This window comes from Neofelis nebulosa, chromosome 2 (genome assembly GCF_028018385.1).
Source record: "Neofelis nebulosa isolate mNeoNeb1 chromosome 2, mNeoNeb1.pri, whole genome shotgun sequence".
NCBI classification, from domain to species: domain Eukaryota; kingdom Metazoa; phylum Chordata; class Mammalia; order Carnivora; family Felidae; genus Neofelis; species Neofelis nebulosa.
In genome coordinates, this window is record NC_080783.1 from 36,460,747 (window position 1) to 36,483,888 (window position 23,142).

At 37.5% G+C, this 23,142-nt stretch overlaps 1 protein-coding gene across 3 annotated transcripts in view; it reads left to right on the plus strand.

Moving 5' to 3' along the window:
• SATB2 (SATB homeobox 2) overlaps positions 1-23,142 on the plus strand; it is a 194,186-nt gene that overhangs the window by 96,203 nt on the left and 74,841 nt on the right. For all 3 annotated transcript variants that reach the window (XM_058710060.1, XM_058710050.1, XM_058710041.1), the window contains one exon: positions 20,295-20,767. In XM_058710060.1, the coding sequence (XP_058566043.1) occupies positions 20,295-20,767 (473 nt within the window). The remainder of the gene's footprint in view (positions 1-20,294; positions 20,768-23,142) is intronic.

Consider the following 23,142-nt stretch of genomic DNA (forward strand, 5'->3'; position numbering starts at 1 on the left):
AATACAGCCTCTTATATAATAAATGGCATGCTCTTTAGACCATCCAGCCCTTGAAATGTATCAGTGATATTTTGCCTTTGCAAATATGTCAATGTTGGAAACATTCTGGTGTTCTCACCCAATTCAAATGCTATTCAAATTGAAATGCTATGAGCCCCTGAGGGGATTTGGGGAATTTTTGGGTAACATAATTGCTTGATGTTCAAGGGTCCTTCCAGTCTATATTTTGCATGATTATGACATCATCCATCATACTTTATTATAGGTATTCATAGCCTTGCTGACAGTTCTCTGCCCCCATATGAGGTTCAAATGACAATTTATGGTGGGTAGGTAAAAGTAAAAGATGAGTTTATTTGTTTTACTACCTGCAGGTTTCCTCTTGGGAGACAGTATCGAAGTAATGCTTATTGGTGTTTGAGTATTTGGGAGCTTGTTTACAAGGTTACCTTTTGACGAAATGAACTTTACAAGCATTGACAGAACATTTATGATTACAAAAGACTGAGCGCATTTTATGCTAAATATCCATTTTATCAGGAAAGTCAAGATGTTGAACTACCCAGGAGGAATTAAGTACACTGAAAATTGAATTAAGATCCGTTTCTCTTCCGCAAATTCTAAAATTCTTAGCAGCATTTAGATTCCAGTTTGGGCACTTGCTTTAGAATATTATTAATATTAACTCTTATGCAGGATAAGATGAATAACTCCTTCTCATTGTAAGACATGGTTGTGTAGTTCAGAAGGGTTTCTTTTCTCTAAGCGTTGTCTCTAAGTTTTTCTTTTAAAATAAGATTGTTGAAGTGTTTGAACATATCCTCTTTGGCTAAACATCAAAAGAATCATGCAGCTTCAAGGTCATTTGTTAGATCCCATTTACTTGCTGTTAGAAGAGAAAAGGAAGAGAGCGTCCTCTTTTAATAAGCTTGAGTATAATTCCAGATTCAGAAAGACTGGAAACTCTTCACTCTAGTGTTTTCAGAATTGCCACTACAGAATCCATGTGTGTGTGTGTGTGTGTGTGTGTGTGTGTGCTCGCGTGCACGCATGTGTTTCTGTTCACACACATACACATTAACACTTATATCTTCTACTTTTTTTTCTTCCTTTCTTAGAGATTCAATTCTTTAAGCTCTGTTTTTTTTTCAAGATAGTAAATGCACAGTTAAATCTTAAGTGCCGTAAAAGCAGCCTGAGACCTTGATTTCAATCAGGAGGTCAAGGATCCACACCTGAAGAGGCTGCCAGACACTGTGCACACATGCTATTCGGAGATGGAGCCAGTCATTGCTGTTGAAAAGTGTGTGTGTGCATGTGTGTGTGTCAGTAGGAGGAGAAAAGGGAAGGTTAAGGTATGTGTGAAGTAAACACAAGCTGCCGTAAAACAGTTCAAGTGGTGTTGATTCATCAACCAAGGGAGTGGGAGGAAAAACAAAGAATTCATGGCAGGTATAATGGTGTACAGAAAATAAACACCCAGAGAAGTACATTTTATTAACTTTCGACCCTCAGTGAAAAGGAAGTGTTGGACCTATACAGGCACATTTCATCTGATAGAAGCTTTGTGCTATGAATAGATGTTGCTGTGGGAGTTCCTATCTAGTAGAATCCACTTCTCATGGGAAAGGAGTGATTTTGTTTGTAAAATTTCTGTTTGTGTCCATCCATTTTCAAAATGAGAAAAAGAAGTAATGAGTTTCAAATCTGGAAATTAGTGGTAGCAACATCAGAACTCTACCTTAGGGTTCTGCCTGAGAACCCAGGAAGTCAAGAGTTCCATGGCCTTCCTTGCCCCCCTACCCATCCCATTTCCACCCCCACCTTACCAATTTACATGTATCCCGGCTGATACAATGTGTAGAAGAGAATCTCATGCTAACTTACTAATGTCCCAAACTAAATGCAGCTACATTGTTAAATATGTTTCCTATTATCTGCTAATGTCTGTTTTAATAAAACAGTGGGAACTAAATGGTTGCTTCTTAATCAAAACCATGATTTCCTGACATAAGCTATGTGATTCTGTTACAAATTGCCACATATAGATCTCCTAAGTCAAATTTTTTTTCCCTCCTCATAGAAATAAATAAACAGTAAAATAATTATATACTCTGGAAGATCAAAGTAAATATGACTAAAACCTGGCAAAAATAAAAGTCCACTGGAAGGATTAAAAAAAAAGGATCAGATTGCAAATTCTATAGTTAATGCTTAAATAAATATGAGAAAAATGAACAATCAATAATTTGATATCATTAAAAACAGATGTAAAAACTATATACAAATGGAATTGTCTGAATTTTGAAGTAAACATTTTAATGTCCATTTTTTGAATTTGTTGTTATTATAGCTAAACTATTTACACTTCTTCTTTAAAAAGTCCTAAGTTAGTTTGGCTTAGCATGTTAACTTTATTTTCCCCAGTGATCACAACAAAGTACATTCTGTTTACTTTTTTTCTTTAATTTCAAAGACAATCATGGTTGACACAGACATATTTGAGTTAACATTAGTGTTAATTCAGGATGGATGGGGAGAGAGAGTTTGTATACTCTGGTTTTAAGGTCTAGAACTATGAACCTGCTTCCCAGGGAATTTTGATAATTGAATAAAATTAAGTGGGTAGATAGGGTAGTAGGTTGGTTTAGATGGCATTTTTTATTGCTGTTCATCTCATACTGTAATTGCTTCTGGCCTAGATTTTACAGTGAAGAGCTCACAAGCAAGTATAAGAAAAGAAAACGTACCTATTGTATAAAAGCAGGGGGAAAGAAAAGACCAATATTAGCAGTTGTTTAGTGTGTAGGAGTTTTAATGTTGGACACAAGGATAATCCACAGGCACCTGGAAATGTCATGCTTACAAAGTTATTTTCAAGAATTCTTTGGATTATGTGGAATTTAACCCTTCGATTTTTCTTTCACAAGTTTACACATTTTAATGAAACACTCATTTTTTTAGCCTAATTCTTTTATGTTAACTATTTAGATGTAAACTTGCCTCATCATTTCTGTGAAACTAAGTGGCAGTTATACATGCAGTATCATAAGAAATCACACTCCTATAGCAATCCACTCTTCAGGGGATCTTATAAGAATAAGAAAGTGCCTTAACAAAGAAGGACTCATGTATTTTAAATGTGTTCTAGTTAAAAATTAATGAATTAGAAGAAAATAATGTTATGTCTAAAGTGTTTTTCGTCTGACACCAAAAGCAAAATGAAGTGTCATCTTTGCTGAGGTCAATCTCAACTATTTAATGTGTCATAAGAATTAAGGGTCGTTGAAAGTTCACACAAATACTAGTGGATATTGTAAAATTATTTGTGTCATAAAATAATACCACTAGAATGAATGGATCTAACCAAACCCCATATTTTGGCCAGAAAGCAAAATTATCCTCATCACTTTTCTTTTCTTAATCATTGCTCAAGAACCCCCTGATTGTTAGTTGTCTTAATTTTATTTATTTGAACTTATTTTGCAAAATATTAAAACGCTGGGAGAAATGAGGATTTTAAAAACCAGTGTTACTTTTCCAAGCCTGGTTTATTCTAGTAATCAGTATTTTATCTGACCCTGTCTGATCTAGTCTTGCAAGATCAAACGTCCAGGCCAGCAAGCAGACAGTAAACAAAGCCCGTGAAGGGTTTCAGTAAACACAAAGATTAGATGTTGAATGAAAATTAAACTCCTTGAACTAGTCCTCTGTACTAAAGTGGTTAAGTGGGTTGTGATTAAAAGAAATAAGTAATTATGATCATTATAGCTGAAATGATATAATGTTACCACATTTAAAGCACCTCTTGTACCCAGAAATGATTGTGTCATTTACAAAGTGGTGCCTCAGAGTTGAATAGAGAAATCAATGTCCCCTGACCTGGTTCCGTAAGGCAGCCCTAGCTTAGCCATGGTGGTATCGGTGGTCAGGACAATGCCTTTAATCAACTGCCGGTACTTCTGCCTCTGCTGTTGTTTAGCTCTGATGAGGTAAAAGCAGCTTACTTTTGTCTACCTAATTTTTCTGAGTCATGAAAGAAATTTTCTTTCAGCTTTGGATCTAAATGAAGGTGTTCGGCAAGGAAGTTTGTTCCTCTGCCTGTACTGCATCTTGCGTAAAGTAATGCCAACATCAAATCCTTGACTTTTATATAAATCCTGGAACTTATATAAATTTTATACGAATATTCATGGAAATAGAAACATCACTTCCACAACCAACCACTTACTGGTTTCCCAACATTTGGAAGAACCTTGTGCTTTTTTACTCTGATAATCATTGATGTGCATTCATCAATCACTTTTAGCCTGTTTGGCTCCCCCATTAGAAGTTTATTGGCTGTGGGGCTCCTGCGTGGCTCAGTCAGGTTAAGCGTCTGACTTCGGCTCAGGTCATGGTCTCACAGTTCGTGAGTCCGAGCCCCACGTCAAGTTGTCAGCACAGAGCCTGGAGCCTTGTTTCAGATTCTGTGTCTCCCTCTCTCTGCCCCTCCTCCACTTGCTCTCTGTCTCCCCCAAAAATAAATGAACATTAAAAAAAAAAAAGTTTATTGGTCGTGTCAACAAGTGAAAAAATGGCGGGTGGGAAATGCCATGGACCCTACCCAAGCTCAGGTGTGGGCCAATTCCTTACTTGGATCTTAAGAAGCTCATTCTAGCTGTATTGGTAGCTGCTTCTTTGGCTTTAGCTTTGTTCTTAAATGTTCATAAATGTTAAAATGTAAAACAGTCATTTGTCAACAATGTGGTTTGTAGATTAAGAGAAACAAATTTGCTATCTGCTTATATTATTTATTTAAATTTTTTTTTAATGTTTATTTACTTTTGAGAGAGAGAGAGACAGAGAGCTCGCGCACGCGTGGGAATGGGGTGGGGGGGCAGAGAGAGAGGGAGACACAGGATCTGAAGCAGGCTCCAGGCTCTGAGCTGTCAGCACAGAGCCTGACTCGGGGCTGGGCTCCAACTCACGAACCATGAGATCATGGTCTGAGCTGAAGTCGGATGCTTAACCGACTGAGCTACCCAGGCATTCCTCTGCTTATATTATTTATAATGCCATTTTAAACATATGCTTAAAAAAGGATGGAAAGGTGAAATGATATTTTTTCTAGCTCCCTCCTTTCCTTCCTCATCTATCCATCCATCCATCTATCATATATAATTATTGCTTGAAAGAAGTAGAAGATACAGTTCTTGGTTTCCAAAGGCCTACATCTATAAAATTAGTTTGAGCATCCATTTTATGTACCTGGCAGGATTCTAAGTGGGGAACATTACATAGTCCCTCCCTGTAAGAAAATTACAGTCACTGTTAAATGACTAATTTTAATTAAACAAATGTTTAGTGAGTGCTTCTGTGACAGGCCATTTTCAGTTCCAGAAACAGCAAGAGACGTCTAGAAACACATGAGATATGTTTCCTACCTCTGGTTGTATTGCTGTCAACCTAGCAGGGGAGGTAGCCCTCTATCTAGTGAATATAGTGGTAGTGCAGAGAATGGTCCATAAGTTTTACCTGATAAGTGTTAGGTTGTGGGTGAGGGTAATTTGAAAAGCAGTCCATGAGTTATACCTTAAGGACAGTGGGATTTTGCAAGGAGAAAAAGAGAAGGAAGAGTATTTTAGGCAACTGCAAGTTTTTGGGCATAGATGCAGAGGTGCAAAAGAGCAGGGATATTTAGAAAATTATGGGTGGTTGTCCAGTGTCTCTAGAATGACAGTACATTTGTCATGATACTGTCATGTAAGAGATGTCCAGAATGGCTAACATTTGGTGAAAAAGAAACGGTAGGGCATGGCTAGGTGTGGGGTTAATGATAGCATCAAACAGTAGGAAACGAGCAAAGCTTTTTTTAGGATCTGGTTATAGGGAACATTTGTGTTATAATGATGAAAAATAAGGTTGCGACCTTACCTTGGGGAACTCCGAAAGTTCAGTTGAGGTATATTGAGAATTGGTGAAAACACTCCATCATCGGGAGTGATATGATGGAAATGGTGGTTTAAAAAAGAAATTTCTTTAGGGGAGCCTGGATGGCTCAGTTGGTTAAGTGTCTGACTCTTGATATCAGCTCAGGTCATGATCTCAGGGTTGTGGAATTGAGCCCTGCATTGGGCTCCATGCCGAGCATGGATCCTGCTTGGGATTCTCTCTCCCTCTCTCTCTCTGCCCCTCCCCAGCTCATACTTTCTCTCTCTCTCTCTCAAAATAAATAAATAAACTTAAAAAAAAATAAATTCTTTTAGAATTAATCTAAAACTATGTGTGGGGGTGAGTGTATATAGCAGGAGAGGAGGTAGGTGGGAAGGTTAAGGGCAGTATGTGCAACTGGGAGGAAGTTGGCAAAATAAAGTCTATTGCATTCATATATGGAAGTGAAGATAGGGAAGTGTGGCCTTGGCTTTTGGTGGCAGCAGTGAAAAAGAGAGAAGTGACCAATGCAATATGTGTGTGGGAAAGAGAAAAAGAAATCAAAGTAGAATCCAAGGTTTTGAGCGTAAGTGACTTTTGATGGTTTTGACAGAAATAGGCCAATATAAATTGAGGTTGCGGGTACTTCAGTGAGAGTTGATGAACTAGGTAGAAATATCCATTGGGCCATTCAAGATGTGGAACCAGCTGACCAAAGGACAGGACTAGAGGATAAATTTTGGAGCCAATGTTTTCGACATGATAGTTAAAATACCACCAAAAAAAAAAACCACAAAAAAACCCCAAAAACATTCTCTAAAAAAAGAGAATGAGAACACGAGGGGATTGGAAGCTTTGAAAGGAAAATGGCCTTGGGTTAAGAAGATGGGAAGAAAGTGAGGTTTCATGGAAGCCAAGGCAAGATGGGTTACTAGTGGAGAAATGTTATCAAGGGTACCAGGAGGAAGAGAAGAGATATTTGGAGGTTCTTAGCTTTGGCAGAAAGGGGACCATAATGACATTGGAGGAAGCTATTTCTTTGTAGTGTGATAACAAAGGGAACATATATGCATCTCAGAAGGGAATATGGCATGGAAATGAGAGCAGATATTGACTTAGGAAAGGATATAAAAGCAGCTAACGACAGCATTAGGAATAAGTGTAAACTACACTCCCCACCTCCTCTCCAGTATTCAGGAGAAAGAGGATGGAGCCAATGGAGGCCAAAGACTCTGGAGAGGAAGAAGAGTGCTAAGCAAGAGTTCACAAACTAGGAAGGGATGGGATCTGAGGCACAGATGATGCTTTGCCTTTGAAAGAAAGAGAAATAGCCATATCTTCTTTAGAATCTGCAGGAAAGGAAAGGAGATGAACAAGAAGACAGGTTTTGGAGATGGAGTGACAGGCAAAGAATGAAGCAAATCATACCATAGGTGGCTGTTGTGATTAACCATCAGTAAAAGAGAGAATGGCTGGGATGGGGATTGGTGAGGAGAATGCCTGAAGTAGGTTCTGGACCAACCATATTTGGGCAACAATGGGAGCGTTGGGACCCGAACAAGGTGACATAGTTAAGGGTTTACAGTGGTTCAGGTCTCTTCAGTTAATTCTTACCTTTTCCTTACGGTATGCTTTAGATTTCTCAAAGCTTCCGATTTCCATTTGTCCTGCCCAGAAGCAAAATGAGAAACTCAAAAACAAAGATAGATCTGGTGGTGCCGAATGAAGAATCTACAGTTGTGAAATGAGTTTTTGTATGTAGACCGGGAAGTGTCTAGCTGATTAAAAATCTCGTATGACTGTGGTGACATCATCTTATTTGGGGGGAAATCAATGGGTTAGAATCAGAATTCTCTTGGTTTCTAGATCAATTAAATAAAAACTGTTTGTTTTTCCTTGGAGGATATACAAAGTTAAAAGCTGAAAAGCACTTATCAAGTTCACAAGGTGCTCAAAGCTAAGTACAAGTACTATGTAAGATGTTAGGTCTAACGTGATAATTGCCTATGCTAGACATTGTTTTACAAGCTATTCACCTGATTGATGATAGGCATTCATTTCACCTTTTTCAAGAATTTGAGATTATCTAACATAGGAATCCTGAACTCCCAAGGGAACAGACAAATCTGGACTCATAGAATATAAGTCAGGCTATGAGTTCTAACATTGGACTTTCCAAGCTGTCATCTTTCTAAGTTTCATGTTTTATAGTAATTTTGACTTACTTTTGAATAATGCCCCTATTAGACCAAAAGTTTTTTGAAAAAACATCTCAGGAACACATCCATTTTGTGCCCTCCTCAAAAGCCCTGTGAACATAGGACTTTGAACATTGTAGATACTTATTTTGTTAAATAATAATAGAATTGAATTTAATATATGAACTTATTTGAACGTATGCATTTAAAACAGTTTTGTTTTTACACATATGATATTGTGACTAATTTTATTTGCTATCTGATGTCTTAATTGAGAAAAAATACAATCTTTGCCTTTAATTCGTATTACAAGTGTCCTTAGCAAATTAGTAATGGGTTAAAATCATTCTTTTTTTTCTGTATTAATTAGTTATTGAAGTAAAGATTTAGCAATAGTCAATTCCACTGAAAGAGACAGTAACACCTTTGTTAAGTAAAAATTAGAGACTTACGAAAAGCATCCCTTTAAGGTTTTTCCAGCTAGTTTATTGAATATTTTCCTTAAAATAATGGCCTAAGACATTTAAGTCCTGTAAAAGCAAACACAATGGCCAATGGAAAAGAATGAATTATGGGTTTATTGTTTCTTTGATTAACTTTTCTTTAATAGTCTGAATTTAAGAATTAATACACATAGAATGCCAATTGGCAAAGGGAGAATGCTCCTAAACAATAAAGTTATTGAAATGCAATTTTTTTCTATCATGGTATATTCACCTCTGAAATTATAGTTTCAGATTAAAATAAAGAACAAAAATAAATAGATAAAACTTACTTTAACCTGTACAGAGAGTTACAGGAATACTCAAAATGACCAATGTTATCAAACTATGATAAAGCATTGTTTGAAACCAAAAGGGACACTAGTGTTCAGATGGGGAGGGGGCAGCTAAGATTACAGTAGGGGTAGAGGTGGGATAATACTCACTTTTTCCATGGAACATAATAGGTCCTATGAGCTTTTTTTTTGCCAAAACACCAAGGTGTCCGGCTTCAAGTGCTTTATGGTAGATATATATGTTTTTGTGGATCTTAATATGATGGAAAAAGGAAGTTGATAATAAGGGGAAAATACACCTAAGAAAACCAGTCATATGGTATTATCACAATGCCGGCTGGTATACTTCGCTTATGGGGCTGGAAGCATTTTCCTTCCAAGCCTTGTTTTATTAGGAGTTAACAAGTTGGCTCTGAATATCTTGCTCTAGGCAGAGACTTTGCAAGCAAGTTCTCAACCCAGAGACAGATTCTCTTTAACAAATTTAGAGAAAAACAAATCTTTAACTTTCATAGTCCTAAAAGACTTAGCTTATTTTTTCCCCCTTTTACCCTTCAGTCTTTTCAAGCTCCTACTGTTTTTCTTTAATTATATTCAGTAAACTCTTCTCGTAATAGATTTGTTTGTTTGTTTGTTTGTTTCAATGGTGTGGGATTTACATTTGATATATATGGAATATTAGCTTTAGCTCTGGAAATCATGTCTGTATGTGTTAACAGAAAATGGATTTTATATAACAAATGGACTTTGTACCTCAGTTATTGCCTAGAACAGAATAAATCAGAAATATTTTCAGTGATTGGGCATATATTCAGTATTGGCATAGGGGTGCTGTTATGGTTTGTCAGGGAAATTAGTGTCATGACACCTTTTAAAAACAGTTTAAGTCAGTGAAAGACTTGGGTGGATAGTATGGTTAATTAGTGATAATATGTAACCCACCTCAGAGAGAAGAGTCAAAGTAAATAGCAGGTTGAACCACATGAAATTGCTATTTTTATAGATTAAAATTAGATATTGCCAACTTCATATAGTTCAATCATATAGGAATTTATTGTGATTGCTCAGGGTTTTCAGGTTCTTACCTGTATTATGTGACTATGTATACCCCCTTTTACTTCTTGTTGTTTACATGTTTCGAAGAAATACTTCATATTTACAGAGTTTATAAAGAGTACTTGCCAAAGCTCTCAATTGTGTGATTCATGTCTTTCATCAGTCAAGTGGGAGTCCATACTGATGACACTCATTTTGGGACAAAACTTTTTTGGCTTCAAGAAAAATAAAAGAATTGCAGATTCATGAAAATAAGTATAATGAGTGTGAATTTGTATTATGATACAAGTATGTATTGTGTGTGTGTATACATATATATATGACTAGAATAAATTGCTAATAATAAAATTGGGATTGAATGGAATTATGTTTTATCATCACATAGAAATGCATTTTAAATTATAGGCAGGTGTTACAGGCCCATCTGTGTACCAAACAGTTAAATTTTCTGAAGCAAATCTATAGGTTGACTATGTAACACCAATATTACTCAGTACTGTATCTGTAGGCGCTGGCATCATTTCTGGCACATAACAGTTGATTAATAGGTACTTATGAATTAAAACAATAAACAAGTGTGAATAATCCTGTTTTAGTGATTAGCTACTTCAATTGTTGAGGAATCAGTGATTTCATCACTTTTTAGAACTGACCCACTTTTTCAGTCTGTCACATCAGAAGGGTATACAAGGCATATACTAGAGGCATCAGGTTGCACCCTTACCATTCAGACAGCCCATCCATCCTCATGTTGCCAATGGGTGTACATGCCTCGTGCAAGGGTGTGTACACATACAAATAGAGCAGCAGGACTTCTCTGTAGGAAAGTAGATCTGTCCTGACTCAAATCCTACAATTAATAATAACCACATGCCCCCAGTTGGGCATTTTAGCAGAAGCCGTGGAACAAAGGCTTTAAGGTCCCAAAGACATAGGTTTGAATGTGATTCTTTCTTTAATACGTATGTGATATGATTTTTTCTGAGCTTCAGCTTCTTCAATAAAGTGGTCATAATAATATCTGTGTCATACTATTGTGAGAGTTCAATGACAATGATATGTCCAGGGCTTAGGTCAGTGCCTCAGCTACTGTATAAAAGGTAGGGCTTCATGTTGCCTGAAATGCCAGTATGTTGTAAAAGAGGTACATGAGCAAGATAGATATGAGAATTTCTGCACTCATCATAAACATTTTCCTATAAAGGGAATTTATTAAAAAGTATTTGTGACATATTTAGGCCCTGAGAAGTTGACTTTGAGTTATGCAGAGAAAGAGAAAAAACTAGGTTTTATTGGTCATGTGGTTTGTTTGTTATGTTTATGAGGCTCAGAGCCAGCAGCTGTAATCATTTTGAATATTTCTAAATACTTATCTACATTTGGACAGCTATTCAACCTTGAACAGATCACCTGACCTCTCTGATATTAGTTGGGATCATTGTCTCAAAATTGGGCTCCAAGTTTTGGGGGGCTAAGGGGTTGGGGAGCAAGGAACTTGGGGTGGAGGTTTGGAAATCCAAAGCAGTGATATATTCAGGAATATCTTTTGTCTACACTCCAAGGTTTGGGTACCAATTCGAAATTATCAACTTGATTGGCAACTTTTCTACCAAGAGTGTCAGGGGCAAACCTGTGTCATACCTTTATAGAATCAACTCCAGAGTACTTTCTGAGTTGAAGGAGTCACAGAAATTTTGCCATTCCCTCCACCCCGCTTTCTTTGGCTTATATTCTTCTACCCAGGGCTTTTAAGAGAGGTTCTAGGGAATACTGGAGTGTTATCTTATTAGGGAATCTATTAGCACTCATTCATGCTAATCCGTTTACATTTGCATAAGCATCTTAATAGTTTAAGGAAAAAAATCCATAGGCCAGAAATTTCTCAGTGCAAAACCGTTTACCCAATTCATTGTATGCTTTCTAAGTATGGACAGACCCCAAGAGTTATTTCACAAAAGCAACTGTGTTAAGGTTTGCATTAAAATACGAGGTTCATAGTTCTGGAAATTGTATCAGTCTTTTAAGCAGTATTGGTAGATAAACCTGCAAGAGCAATACTACATCTACTGTGAGTGTCACTACATAAACTGCTATTATTCTTGTTGCAATAGGGAGTTTGGCAAAGAGAGATGTCTTAGGAAAGTCTTAGATTCTTGCCATAAAGAGTCAAGAAGCAGAAGCAGGTATTCTGAGAAAGGGAATTGTTTTGAAAATCCTAGCAGCAATTCTCTTTAAGACACTGTTAGGTAAGTAACCTGGAAGGTTGCTTTAAAACCAATTTGCAGATAATCCTCCCTATTTTATAGATAATCTCAATATCGCTCAGAAAGTTAGAACCCAGGCCTTAAAAACCCCAGTTTACTCTGACACCTATCCTATGCCATCTTGCTGTGATTGACAGGTGTCTGATGTATGCTGATCAGACACTTCTCCTTTGACTTTTAAATTCTGAGTATATTTTGGGGCAGTTAGTCATGGAGTATATTTTGAATATTGAAATTTTACTAGGTTTACTTTACATAACATCTATAACAAATAGACATAATAAAAACAATGAAATACAACTGAGAGAAGCAGTAAACTAAAGAGGAAAACTTGTGTGTGTGTGTGTGTGTGTGTGTGTGTGTGTGTTTAAGTTTGGACATTTTCGATACCTATTTATTCCCCGGGAAATACAAATAAGATATTAAACATTTGCTTTTTAAAAATACTGTAGAACATATAATTTCCTTCTTTTGGTTGATGTAAGTGTAACATGTACACATTTAGAGCATATTTTATTCCTTAAGTTTTTTTTTTCATTTTTATTATATTAACTTTTGAAACTTAAAGCTGTATTTGCGTAGCATTTCTATAAGTTTAATTTCAAGAATTGTGAGATTATATCATTTTATTTCCCATCTATTCTTCTGCATCCCAATTTGAAGGCCAGAATATGAACCATTAAGCCTCATTTGGAGAAACTGAACAGCAACATATCCCTGTGTATACTGTGTGAGGCCATGTGATTCTGTATTGATAATGAATTCTTTTGAAGTATAGGAATTATTTTTAAAAGTGATATGATGTAACATGGCATAGTGACTTGAAAACAAGAGAAGATTGCAGTTCTTTAGGTGACCTTTGAGAAACAGCAGATGTTTGTCAGCGTGTCTTAATCAGGAAGTTTTGAAATGGGAAGCCTAATCTGTTAATCATAATTATACAGAGATTTTCTGAAACTTACAGTAGTGCTTTGACAAAGATCTTTCACATAGATACTGATCATCTAAACTTTACTGATACAATTCTGAGATAGTAATATTTTTCCTGTGGTAAGACTGATGTCCAGAGAATCTCCACCTTGCCCCACAAGGAGGCCCCACAGCTAATAAGAGGTATGGATTTGAGTACAGCTTTTTAATACCAGGTCCAATCAGTATAACATTTATCATCAACCAAAACTAAAGATTTTTCACAGATAATAAAATTTTTTAAATGGTTATTTATTTTTGAGAGAGAGAGAGAGAGAGCATGAGCGAGCATGAGTGGGGGAGAGGCAGAGAGAGAGAGAGGGAGACAGAATCTGAAGCAGGCTCCAGGCTCTGAGCTGTCAGCACAGAGCCCGACGCGGGGCTCAAACTCACGGACTGTGAGATCATGACCTGAGCCAAAGTCAGATGTTTAACCGACTGAGCCACCCAGGCACCCCAGATAAAGTTTTTTAAATGCTTATACATTTATAATATAGTGAATGTTAAGTAAGATTAGAGGAAAAAAATACAGGACAACAGACTGACAGTTAATAAGTGTCTGGTGTAGCCTCAAAGACAACAGTATAAAAGCAAAGACAACATAGAACAGTGAGTCTCAAACTTTAGCATACATAAAAATTACCCATCTCAAAAGACAATCAAGGGCACCTGGGTGGCTCAGTTGGTTGAGCGTCTGACGTCGGCTCAGGTCATGATCTCAGTTTGTGAGTTCGAGCCCTGTGTTGGGCTGTGCTGACAGCTCAGAGCTTGGAGCCTGCTTCGGATTCTGTGTCTCCCTCTCTCTCTCTCTGCCCCTCCCCTGCTCACACTCTGTCTTGCTGCCTCTCAAAAATAAATAAACATAAAAAAAAAGACAATCAGTAAAAACAAAGATGATATAGATGTTGGTGCTTAAACTTTCGTGTATGTAAGAATCATTGGAGAGATTCTGATTTGGAGCCCATGAATTTGTGTTTCTAACAGTCTTCCAGGTGATACGGATTTTGATGGTTCAAGGACTATACAGCAGAGACCTGAAATACACAATGTATATAAAACATAAGTATATATCAGGGATTTGTTATAATTAAATACTTGACTTCCTGGATATAATGTAAAATCGCTTGAAATAAAATGAGATTTTTGCGGGGTGCCTGGGTGGCTCAGTCGGTTAAGCGTCAGACTTCGGCTCAGGTCATGGTCTCGCGGTTCGTGAGTTCAACCCCCTTGTTGGGCTCTGTGCTGACAGCTCAGAGCCTGCAGCCTGCTTCAGATTCTGTGTCTCCCTCTCTCTCTTCCCCTTACTCTCTCTCTCTCTCTCTCTCTCTCTCAAAAATAAATAAACATTGAAAAAATGAGATTTTTGCACCAAATCTCTTTTAATTGTAATGCAGATTACTCCATGGGAGGAGTGTGACTTTCTAGTCTGTGAACAACCAGTCGCAGCCAGCAATCATGGCCACTAAATAGCTACTGTTCATATGGTGCACTTGGTTAGAACATCAACTCTGTGGACTTGGGGAGGCTTTAGGAACCCCTCCAGTTCTAAAGCAGGGCTACAAAGGGCTTTCCTACTTCAGAGTTAAATGGAATCCCAGAAGCTCAGGGAGTGGTTAGATAACGGTTTCGCATTCCCTAAACTCAGTCACAGAAAGCTCAGAGGAATCTGTAAGATATCCTGGAACTCTGAGTTCCTCAGAAACTTGAGCTGACTCCAGATCTGAACTGTTCACCTGCAAGGTCCCTAGACGGAGACCCTTTCCCACAGGTTAGAAGAGCTACAGAAAGCCTCTAAAGCTACCAGGTATAGAAATATTTCAGCTCCACTTGCCTTGACAGTTCTTTCTTCAAGCCACATCCTACTTAGAAACTTGAACTTGAAGCTGGAGGTATCATTCCTTCCCAGGCACACAGATCACCTTCAGGACTTTGGCAACAGTAGAATCAAATTCATTGTGAATTAAGTTACAACTCTGATTCAAAGCCCTAGAAGTGGTGTGTTTTATGTCTCTTTAATAAGTAAGCAGTTTGGCTCTATTGAGAAGATTTTTGGTTGTGAATGTGAACATTGCTTTCATCATCAGAGGCAGGACTACCATTTGTCCTTCACTTTTTTTCAGGTTTTTGTTTTTTTGTTTTTTTTTTTTCCCCATAGCTAAATATTGCAGACATTGAGATGGACCCTCAGAGCCAAGGTGTTGTCTCTGAATTTGGTTTAGTTTAAGACAGACTTAATATTATGTTTCCTTAGAGTAAAGAAAAAAAACATAAAATCACATACTGCTGTTAGGTCTACACCTCAGCCATTGTGATTACTTTCAAATAAATTTAAAAAGAAAGGAAGAGAGGGGCACCTGGGTGGCTCAGTCAGTTGAGCGTCCAACTTCAGCTCAGGTCATGATCTCACGGTTCGTGGGTTTGAGCCCCACGTCAGGATCTGTAATGACCACTTAGAGCCTGGAGCCTGCTTCAGATTCTGTGTCTCCCTCTCTCTCTGTCCCTCCCTGGCTTGGGCTTTGTCTCCCTCTGTCTCTCCAAAATAAATAAATAAATGTTAAAAAAGGAAAGGAAGGAAGAGAAAGGTAGAAGGGGAAGGAGGGAGGGAAGAAAAGGAAGGAAGGTAGGAGAGAAGGAGGAAGGAAGGAAGGAAGGAAGGAAGGAAGGAAAATAGAAAAGAAATAATGAATGTCCAAACTCAATTTTTAGATGGAGTCTTGTGCATTGTGATGCTCCTCTGACCTTTTTTTTTTTTTTTTTTTTAAAGCATTTGTCTTTCACCTGCTGTGGCTTTAGAGGCTAAAATATTATTATGATATTTTTATGAGAGTGGTAGAAAAAAAATGAAAAAGCTTTTCAAATTTAGCAAAGTCTACAAATTTTTACTGAAACCATTTACTGCTCTGGTCAGTGGAGATGTAGCTTGTTGATGAGTATTTGATTTTTAGGCATTCTTAAAAGTGAGGCCTTCTTAAAAGTGAGGATGATGATTTTTTTTCTTTGTTTCTTTGTTTCTTTTTTTAATGTTTATTTATTTATTTATTTTTGAGAGACAGAGAGAGACAGAGAGAGACAGAGAGACCAGGGGAGGATCAGAGAGAGGGAGGGAGAAACAGAATCCGAAGCAGGCTCTAGGCTCTGAGCTGTCCACACAGAACCCAACACGTGGCTTGAACTCAGAAACTGTGAGATCATGACCTGAGCTTAAGTCAGAGGCTTAACCAACTTAAGCCACCCAGGCTCCCCTTTGTTCTTTCTCTCCTGGCTTTTATTTGTAGAGCTATCAGGGACTGAAAAACATTGACAAAGGTTCTTCATTTGACCAAATTTTACTCAGTCTTTTAAATCTTCTCCATGGCCCATCTGTGCATTTCCTTGTAAAATCCAGTTTGAGCAAGAACCCTGTTAAGTCAGTTTAACCTGAACCCCCACCCTTGATATCTGATCACCCCTCGATATCTAATTGGGTTCCTCATCTCCTGTCATCCCCCTCAGGTGATGTTTGAACACCCTGGCCTGTTTTTGGCAAAGAAGCAGGTTAGGTCAGTTTAGCCAGAACTCCCCTTACTCCTGATGTTGCCTCTTAGTAATTTTCCATCCACCCATCCCTACCTTGCTCTTTGTCTATAAATTCCCATGTGTTTATGCTGTTTTAGGATTAAACCCCTTCTCTCTCCCCCACTATAAAATCCCATTGCAGGCATCCCTTTACCTACTGCGATGGTCCTGGATGAGGTCTGCCTTACCACCTTTAATGAGCGCCATTGAGTATTTTTTTCTTTAACAACTTAAGGGGTATCTTTTGTCTTATAGGCAACGTTTTAAGACTCGTAGTCTGTGGGCAGTGTCTGGTTTTCAGAAATGTTTTGTTTGGTGTTTATTGCAAATGGATTTAGTTACCAATGCTTGAATAATAGGCACTATCATGTAATAATCCAGATTTTCCATTTTCTTGAAAAAAAATCTGAAGAAATGACAATATGAGAAAGACAAAAACTGGCTGAGGCAAGGTAGTGTCTGCTTCCTCTGGACGGGGCAGGCTTTCCCTTACTTCCCCTTGTGCCTCTGCGGTTGGCTTCTCTGGCTATTTTCCTCCACCTGGAGGTGTAGGCCTTTGCCTTTGCAATTCCTTCATTATGGTTTTCTAAGTACTTAGTACTTCATGGTGTTACTACGTGTCTGTAAGGACACTTCCACAGTCCGGTTTTTAATTATATGAATTTCTAAGGATCTGAGAACTCATAAGAAAAGGAACATACTATGCATAATCTTGAAGGAATATGGAATGACATTATTCAGATTCATATTGCACCAATTCATACAGGTTTCTTGGAGCTCTGATGTTAATGCTTAATTGTGTGCATAATTATAACACTATAATTGTGTGTCAATAGAGCTTTTTATTAATGATGTGATTTAGATATATTTCAAGAAAGTAACTCAATCAAAGTTGAGTTACTCAAATCAATCAATTAAGCCATTGAGAAATGAAAATACTGAAATTTTGGAAAATTAGCTTTTGGTCAAAGAATGCATGCTATAAGAGGATGGTTCTATATATAAGTAGAAAAAGAAATGGACAAGAGTTTTAAGTACCTGAGCACATAATTTAGTATTTTAATTTGCCTTTATTTTGGCTGAATTCAAAAAGGAATTAAACAAAAACGAACCAAGTGTCTACTAGGGCCAAGTATTTCTGTCTATAAAGTACAATTTTACTCAGAAGCAGTCCATGGTTTCTGCACTTCTTTTAGTAAAGGAATCATAAGAGTGATTCCTGTCCTGGGCAAACTGTGTTAGATTACCTTTTGAAGGCTCTCAACCATGTGCTTGGTTTGGTTTTAAGATTGTATACCTTAAAGTTTAATTAATACAATGACTGAAAAATGCTTACATTTAAAGGATAAGATTAACATAATTTGTTCACCTTGAACGATGTGAAGGAAAGGTGAATACAATGATACGAATTACATTGAAAAGATTAAGTTAGCAATTGAGACTTTAAAGAAGTCTGAGGTAAACTTTACTTACTTGGGGGTTCATAGGAAAGTTAAGCAATCACTTTGCTTTTTTAAGCAAAGCAGTAATAAATACTGTATATGTCTCAATATAAGGTGATCCCAAGACACTAATGTTTATTTCCCCAAATGAGAAGTTTTGAATATATAAAATAACCATTAGGCATATGGATAATGGTCAAATATTTACTTATATTTTAATGTATTAACTTCCACCTATGTATATTAAAATCACATATTACATAGAATATTAATTAAAAATACTACTTTTCTCCACCCTTAAAGTTCTTGTGATTTGGCACTCATGTCTCTGCCATTACAGAACCCGTGTTTGGAGTCACCTGATTTTCTAGCACACACCATTTCTGTGAAAGTTCTTTTTGAGACTTAGTAGTTTTTTCAACGTTTTTTTTTTTTTTTTTTTTTTTATTTTTGGGACAGAGAGAGACAGAGCATGAACGGGGGAGGGGCAGAGAGAGAGGGAGACAAAGAATCGGAAACAGGCTCCAGGCTCCGAGCCATCAGCCCAGAGCCTGACGCGGGGCTCGAACTCACGGACCGCGAGATCGTGACCTGGCTGAAGTCGGACGCTCAACCGACTGCGCCACCCAGGCGCCCCGAGACTTAGTAGTTTTTTGATAAAAATATGATTCTGACACTCCAAACCATATACCAAACTACAGCATCATTTACATAATAATGGGACAATTATTTTTAAAAACTTGTCCTGTGGGTGACTACTTCTGATTTCCAGCATGTAACCATCTAAAGTAGTGTTCTTTAGGGGCACCTGGGTGGCTCAGTTGGTTAAGCGGCCGACTTCGGCTCAGGTCATGATCTCACGGTCCATGAGTTCGAGCCCTGCATCAGGCTCTGTGCTGACAGCTCAGAGCCTGGAGCCTGTTTCAGATTCTGTGTCTCCCTCTCTCTGACCCTCCCCCGTTCATGCTTTGTCTCTGTCTCAAAAATAAATAAACGTTAAAAAAAAAAATTTAAAAACAATAAAGTAGTGTTCTTTAAAGTCTTAATAGTCTTTTGCATGATCATATTTAACATTTGCAACTCTAACAAATAATTACTAAATCTGTTTGGAATTTTTACTTTAAAAAACAGATACTGTTAAGTTACATCTGCAAGGATTTAAAACTAGGAATGATGGAGGTTGTTTCAGCTTAAATGTGTTTTCTCCAAACAAACCTTTGTTTTACATAATAACATAATACAGAGATTTAGATAAGGATTTAACTATGAGGTGATTAATTCACTCCTTCCTGGGAAATATTCTTGGGAGAGGAAAAAATTCTGCCTCATGCTTGAACATATATGATACTCACTTTCTTTTACTTCTGCCTTTCCAGGTTATTCCTTAAATCTTCACTAGTAAAGTGCAATAAAATGTAATAAGGTAGCTATCTGGGGGGTAGGGGGGAGGAAGCATCTTATTTAATGAAAAGTCAAGAAGATGTTATAAATATTGTTTCTTCCTTATCCTTGTGCATAGAACAATCATTAACATATCCAATTTTTACAGAAATATTCCTATACCAAAGATAGCAAGTGAGTAGATACAAGGATATACTTCATGGCACATATTTTCTATGAATGTTCCCATAGTTGTATAATACTTATTGTGTGAGATTTTTATTAGGAGGTAGCAGTTAATTTGGCAGGAGATGTTGTCCTTGTCATTTCCTGATAACCATGAACTACACCATTAACCACAAACTACAGAAGATGAGAACAGCTGGTGTTTTTATAACAGAGGGTGATGAGGGAGATGAGAGAGCTTGGGAATACGAGAGGATTTAGAATTGATCATGCTTAGTGGTTTCTGTCTTAGTTATTCAATAAAATGCCTACTTTTAGGAACTGAAGAAAAATGAAGTAGTAAATATTATTGCTTTCATATCACCTATGAAAAAATTATTATAACATTTTTCAAGGAAGGAAAACTCACTTTTACTCTTGGGCTTCCAGCTTCGTATGAAAAAAGTTTATGTCATTAATATACCAAAAATATGATAATTTTGTACTGCATATATTAGCAATAAATTGCACCAATGAAAATAATGATGGATTTTCATTTTTTATCTCTTAACAGTGGAAAGAGTGGAACGAGAAAACCTTTCAGACTATTGTGTTCTGGGCCAGCGTCCAATGCATTTACCAAATATGAACCAGCTGGCATCCTTGGGGAAAACCAACGAACAGTCTCCTCATAGCCAAATCCACCACAGTACTCCAATCCGAAACCAAGTGCCCGCGTTACAGCCCATCATGAGCCCTGGTCTTCTTTCTCCCCAGCTCAGTCCACAACTTGTTAGGCAACAAATAGCCATGGCCCATCTGATAAACCAACAGATTGCCGTTAGCCGGCTCCTGGCTCACCAGCATCCTCAAGCCATCAACCAGCAGTTCCTGAACCATCCACCCATTCCCAGAGCAGTTAAGCCAGAGCCAACCAACTCTTCTGTAGAAGTCTCTCCAGATATCTACCAGCAAGTCAGAGATGAGCTGAAGAGGGCCAGTGTGTCCCAAGCTGTCTTTGCAAGAGTGGCATTCAACCGCACACAGGTATGCTTAGCATTGCACATGATAGTTGGTGGTTGAAATGATACTAAGGACAGAATTGTGACATCTTCTTTATCTCTTCAAAAAAACTTTATAGATCCCAGAGCACACAGAATTAACTAGTAATCCTTAGCTCAGGAAATACTTGATATGTGCATAGCCATAATTAATTAATTTCAGTAAATAATGAATATCTGTGAACCCATCACCCAACTCAGGACCCAAAACGTTACCAATGCTTTGGGCCTACGTGCTCCTTTCTTTCCTCATCTTCTCATCTGCTTTTCCCCAGGTATAACCCTGATTTGAATTTTGTGGTTAACATTCACTTGTTTTTTAAAAACTAGTTCTAAAACTACTTACGTACGCACAGTCTATTTACTTTGTTTTTGAACTGTATAAAAAGAATATCATTGTATGTCATAATTTCTATAATTTTTTAAGTTTTTCAAAATATACAAGTTAGAGTTGAGATTGATAAAGTGGGGGTGGGGGAGGTACCTGGGTGACTCAGTTAAGCATCTGACTCTTGATTTCAACTCACTTTGTAATCTAATTGTTCATGAGGTTGAGCCCATGTCAGGCTCTGTGCTGACAGTGTGGAGCCTGCTTGGGATTCTCTCTCTCCCTCTCTCTCTCTGCCCCTCCCCTGCTTGCTCATGTTCTCTCTCTCTAACAAAATAAATAAACATTAAAAAAAAAAAGATATTGTTAAGGTGGTAATGGATAATTTACTCATATTTTTCAATATTTTGAGGTAATCACATGCCAGTATAATACCAAGCAATAAAAAGATAAACAGTTTATCTATGTAGATCTTATTCTATTGAGGACCTCACCTCAGAGTTTCTGATTCCATAGTCTGGGGTAGGACCTAGAAATTTGCATTTGTAGCAAGGTCCCAGGTGATTCTGATGCTGCTGGTCTGGTAGCCATATTTTGAGAACCCTTAATTTGGTCCTTACATGAGTAACTAGAAAGTAAAAGTGCCAATCTCAAGGAGCTAATGACCTAGTAGTAAAAAAACCAAAATATATTCAGATAACAAAAGTAAAATGTGAAGTAAGGTGAGTGGTGTAGGAGAATAATGATGGTTGTAGTGGGTATCTTTGGGGAGCTGGGGGTAAGGAATACTTATAGTAGGATGAATATAGTGAGTCTTGAAGAGGACAGTAGGTTTAAATTTGATCACCCTACTAAATGCAAGGCAGGAAGCTAAGCTCAGTGCAGATGCAAAGATGAAAAAGATCATAGGCAAGCACCATATGTAAATACCTGACTTGAATATTAAGTTTCTGGGGAGTTAGACCTTGAAGGATAAATAGAATTTAACAGGCAAAGATGGAGAAGAAGGGTACTTTAGGCTAAAGGAATTAACAAGAAAAGTGCTGAGTCAGGCATGTGTGGGAATAGTTGGTAGTTGATAGCAAAGCTAGATAATAAAACTTAAATGGGGAAATAGATCAAAAAAGGTCTTAGGGCCATGCTAGGAACTTTGAACCTTATTTAATAGGCACTAGAAGCCATTGAAGGTCTTATGTAGGAATATGCTATAATCCAATAATCAGAATTGGACCTTAGGAAGATCTTTTTCTCTCTCATGATAGCAAGAAGGTAGGAATATCATTTAGAAGGCAGCCATAAATATCCAGCTGAGATGTGTAGAAGTTCTGAACTAGGCTGGTGGTGGTGGGATAGAGAGTACAAAATCAAGAAGAATTGTGGAAGTAAAATTGACAGAAAGTACAACCACCTGAATGGATAAAGAGGGATGGACAATAAAGATAATGCCAAGGTTAGAGCCTTGTGGCTGAGAATAAATCTGTAATTATTTAGAGAGTCAAAAAGAACATTGAAAGAGATAGTTGGAATAAGTTTAGTGATTATTTTGGATCAGGCTATTTTGACTCCGAAGTGCTGGCAGATTTTTCTTTCTTTCTTTCTTTCTTTCTTTCTTTCTTTCTTTCTTTCTTTCTTTCTTTCTTTCTTTCTTTCTTTCTTTCTTTCTTCCTTCCTTCCTTCCTTCCTTCCTTCCTTCCTTCCTTCCTTCCTTCCTTCCTTCCTTCCTTCCTTAATGTTGATTTATCTATTTTGAGAGAGTGGGGGAGGGGCAGAGAGAGAAGGAGAGAGAAAATCCTAAGCAGGCGCTGCCCTGTCAGTATGGAGCCTGATGCAGGGCTCAAACTCACGAACTATGAGATCATGACCTGAATCGAAATCAAGAGTTGGATGCTGAACTGATTGAGCCACCCAGGCACCCTGTACTGGCAGATTTGTTCAAATGAAGGTATTCAGAAGTCATTCAAAATATGAGTTTGGTGCTAAAAAGAGTTTTCAGGGTTAGAGAAAGATTAGAAATTTACTGACAGAGCCTGAGA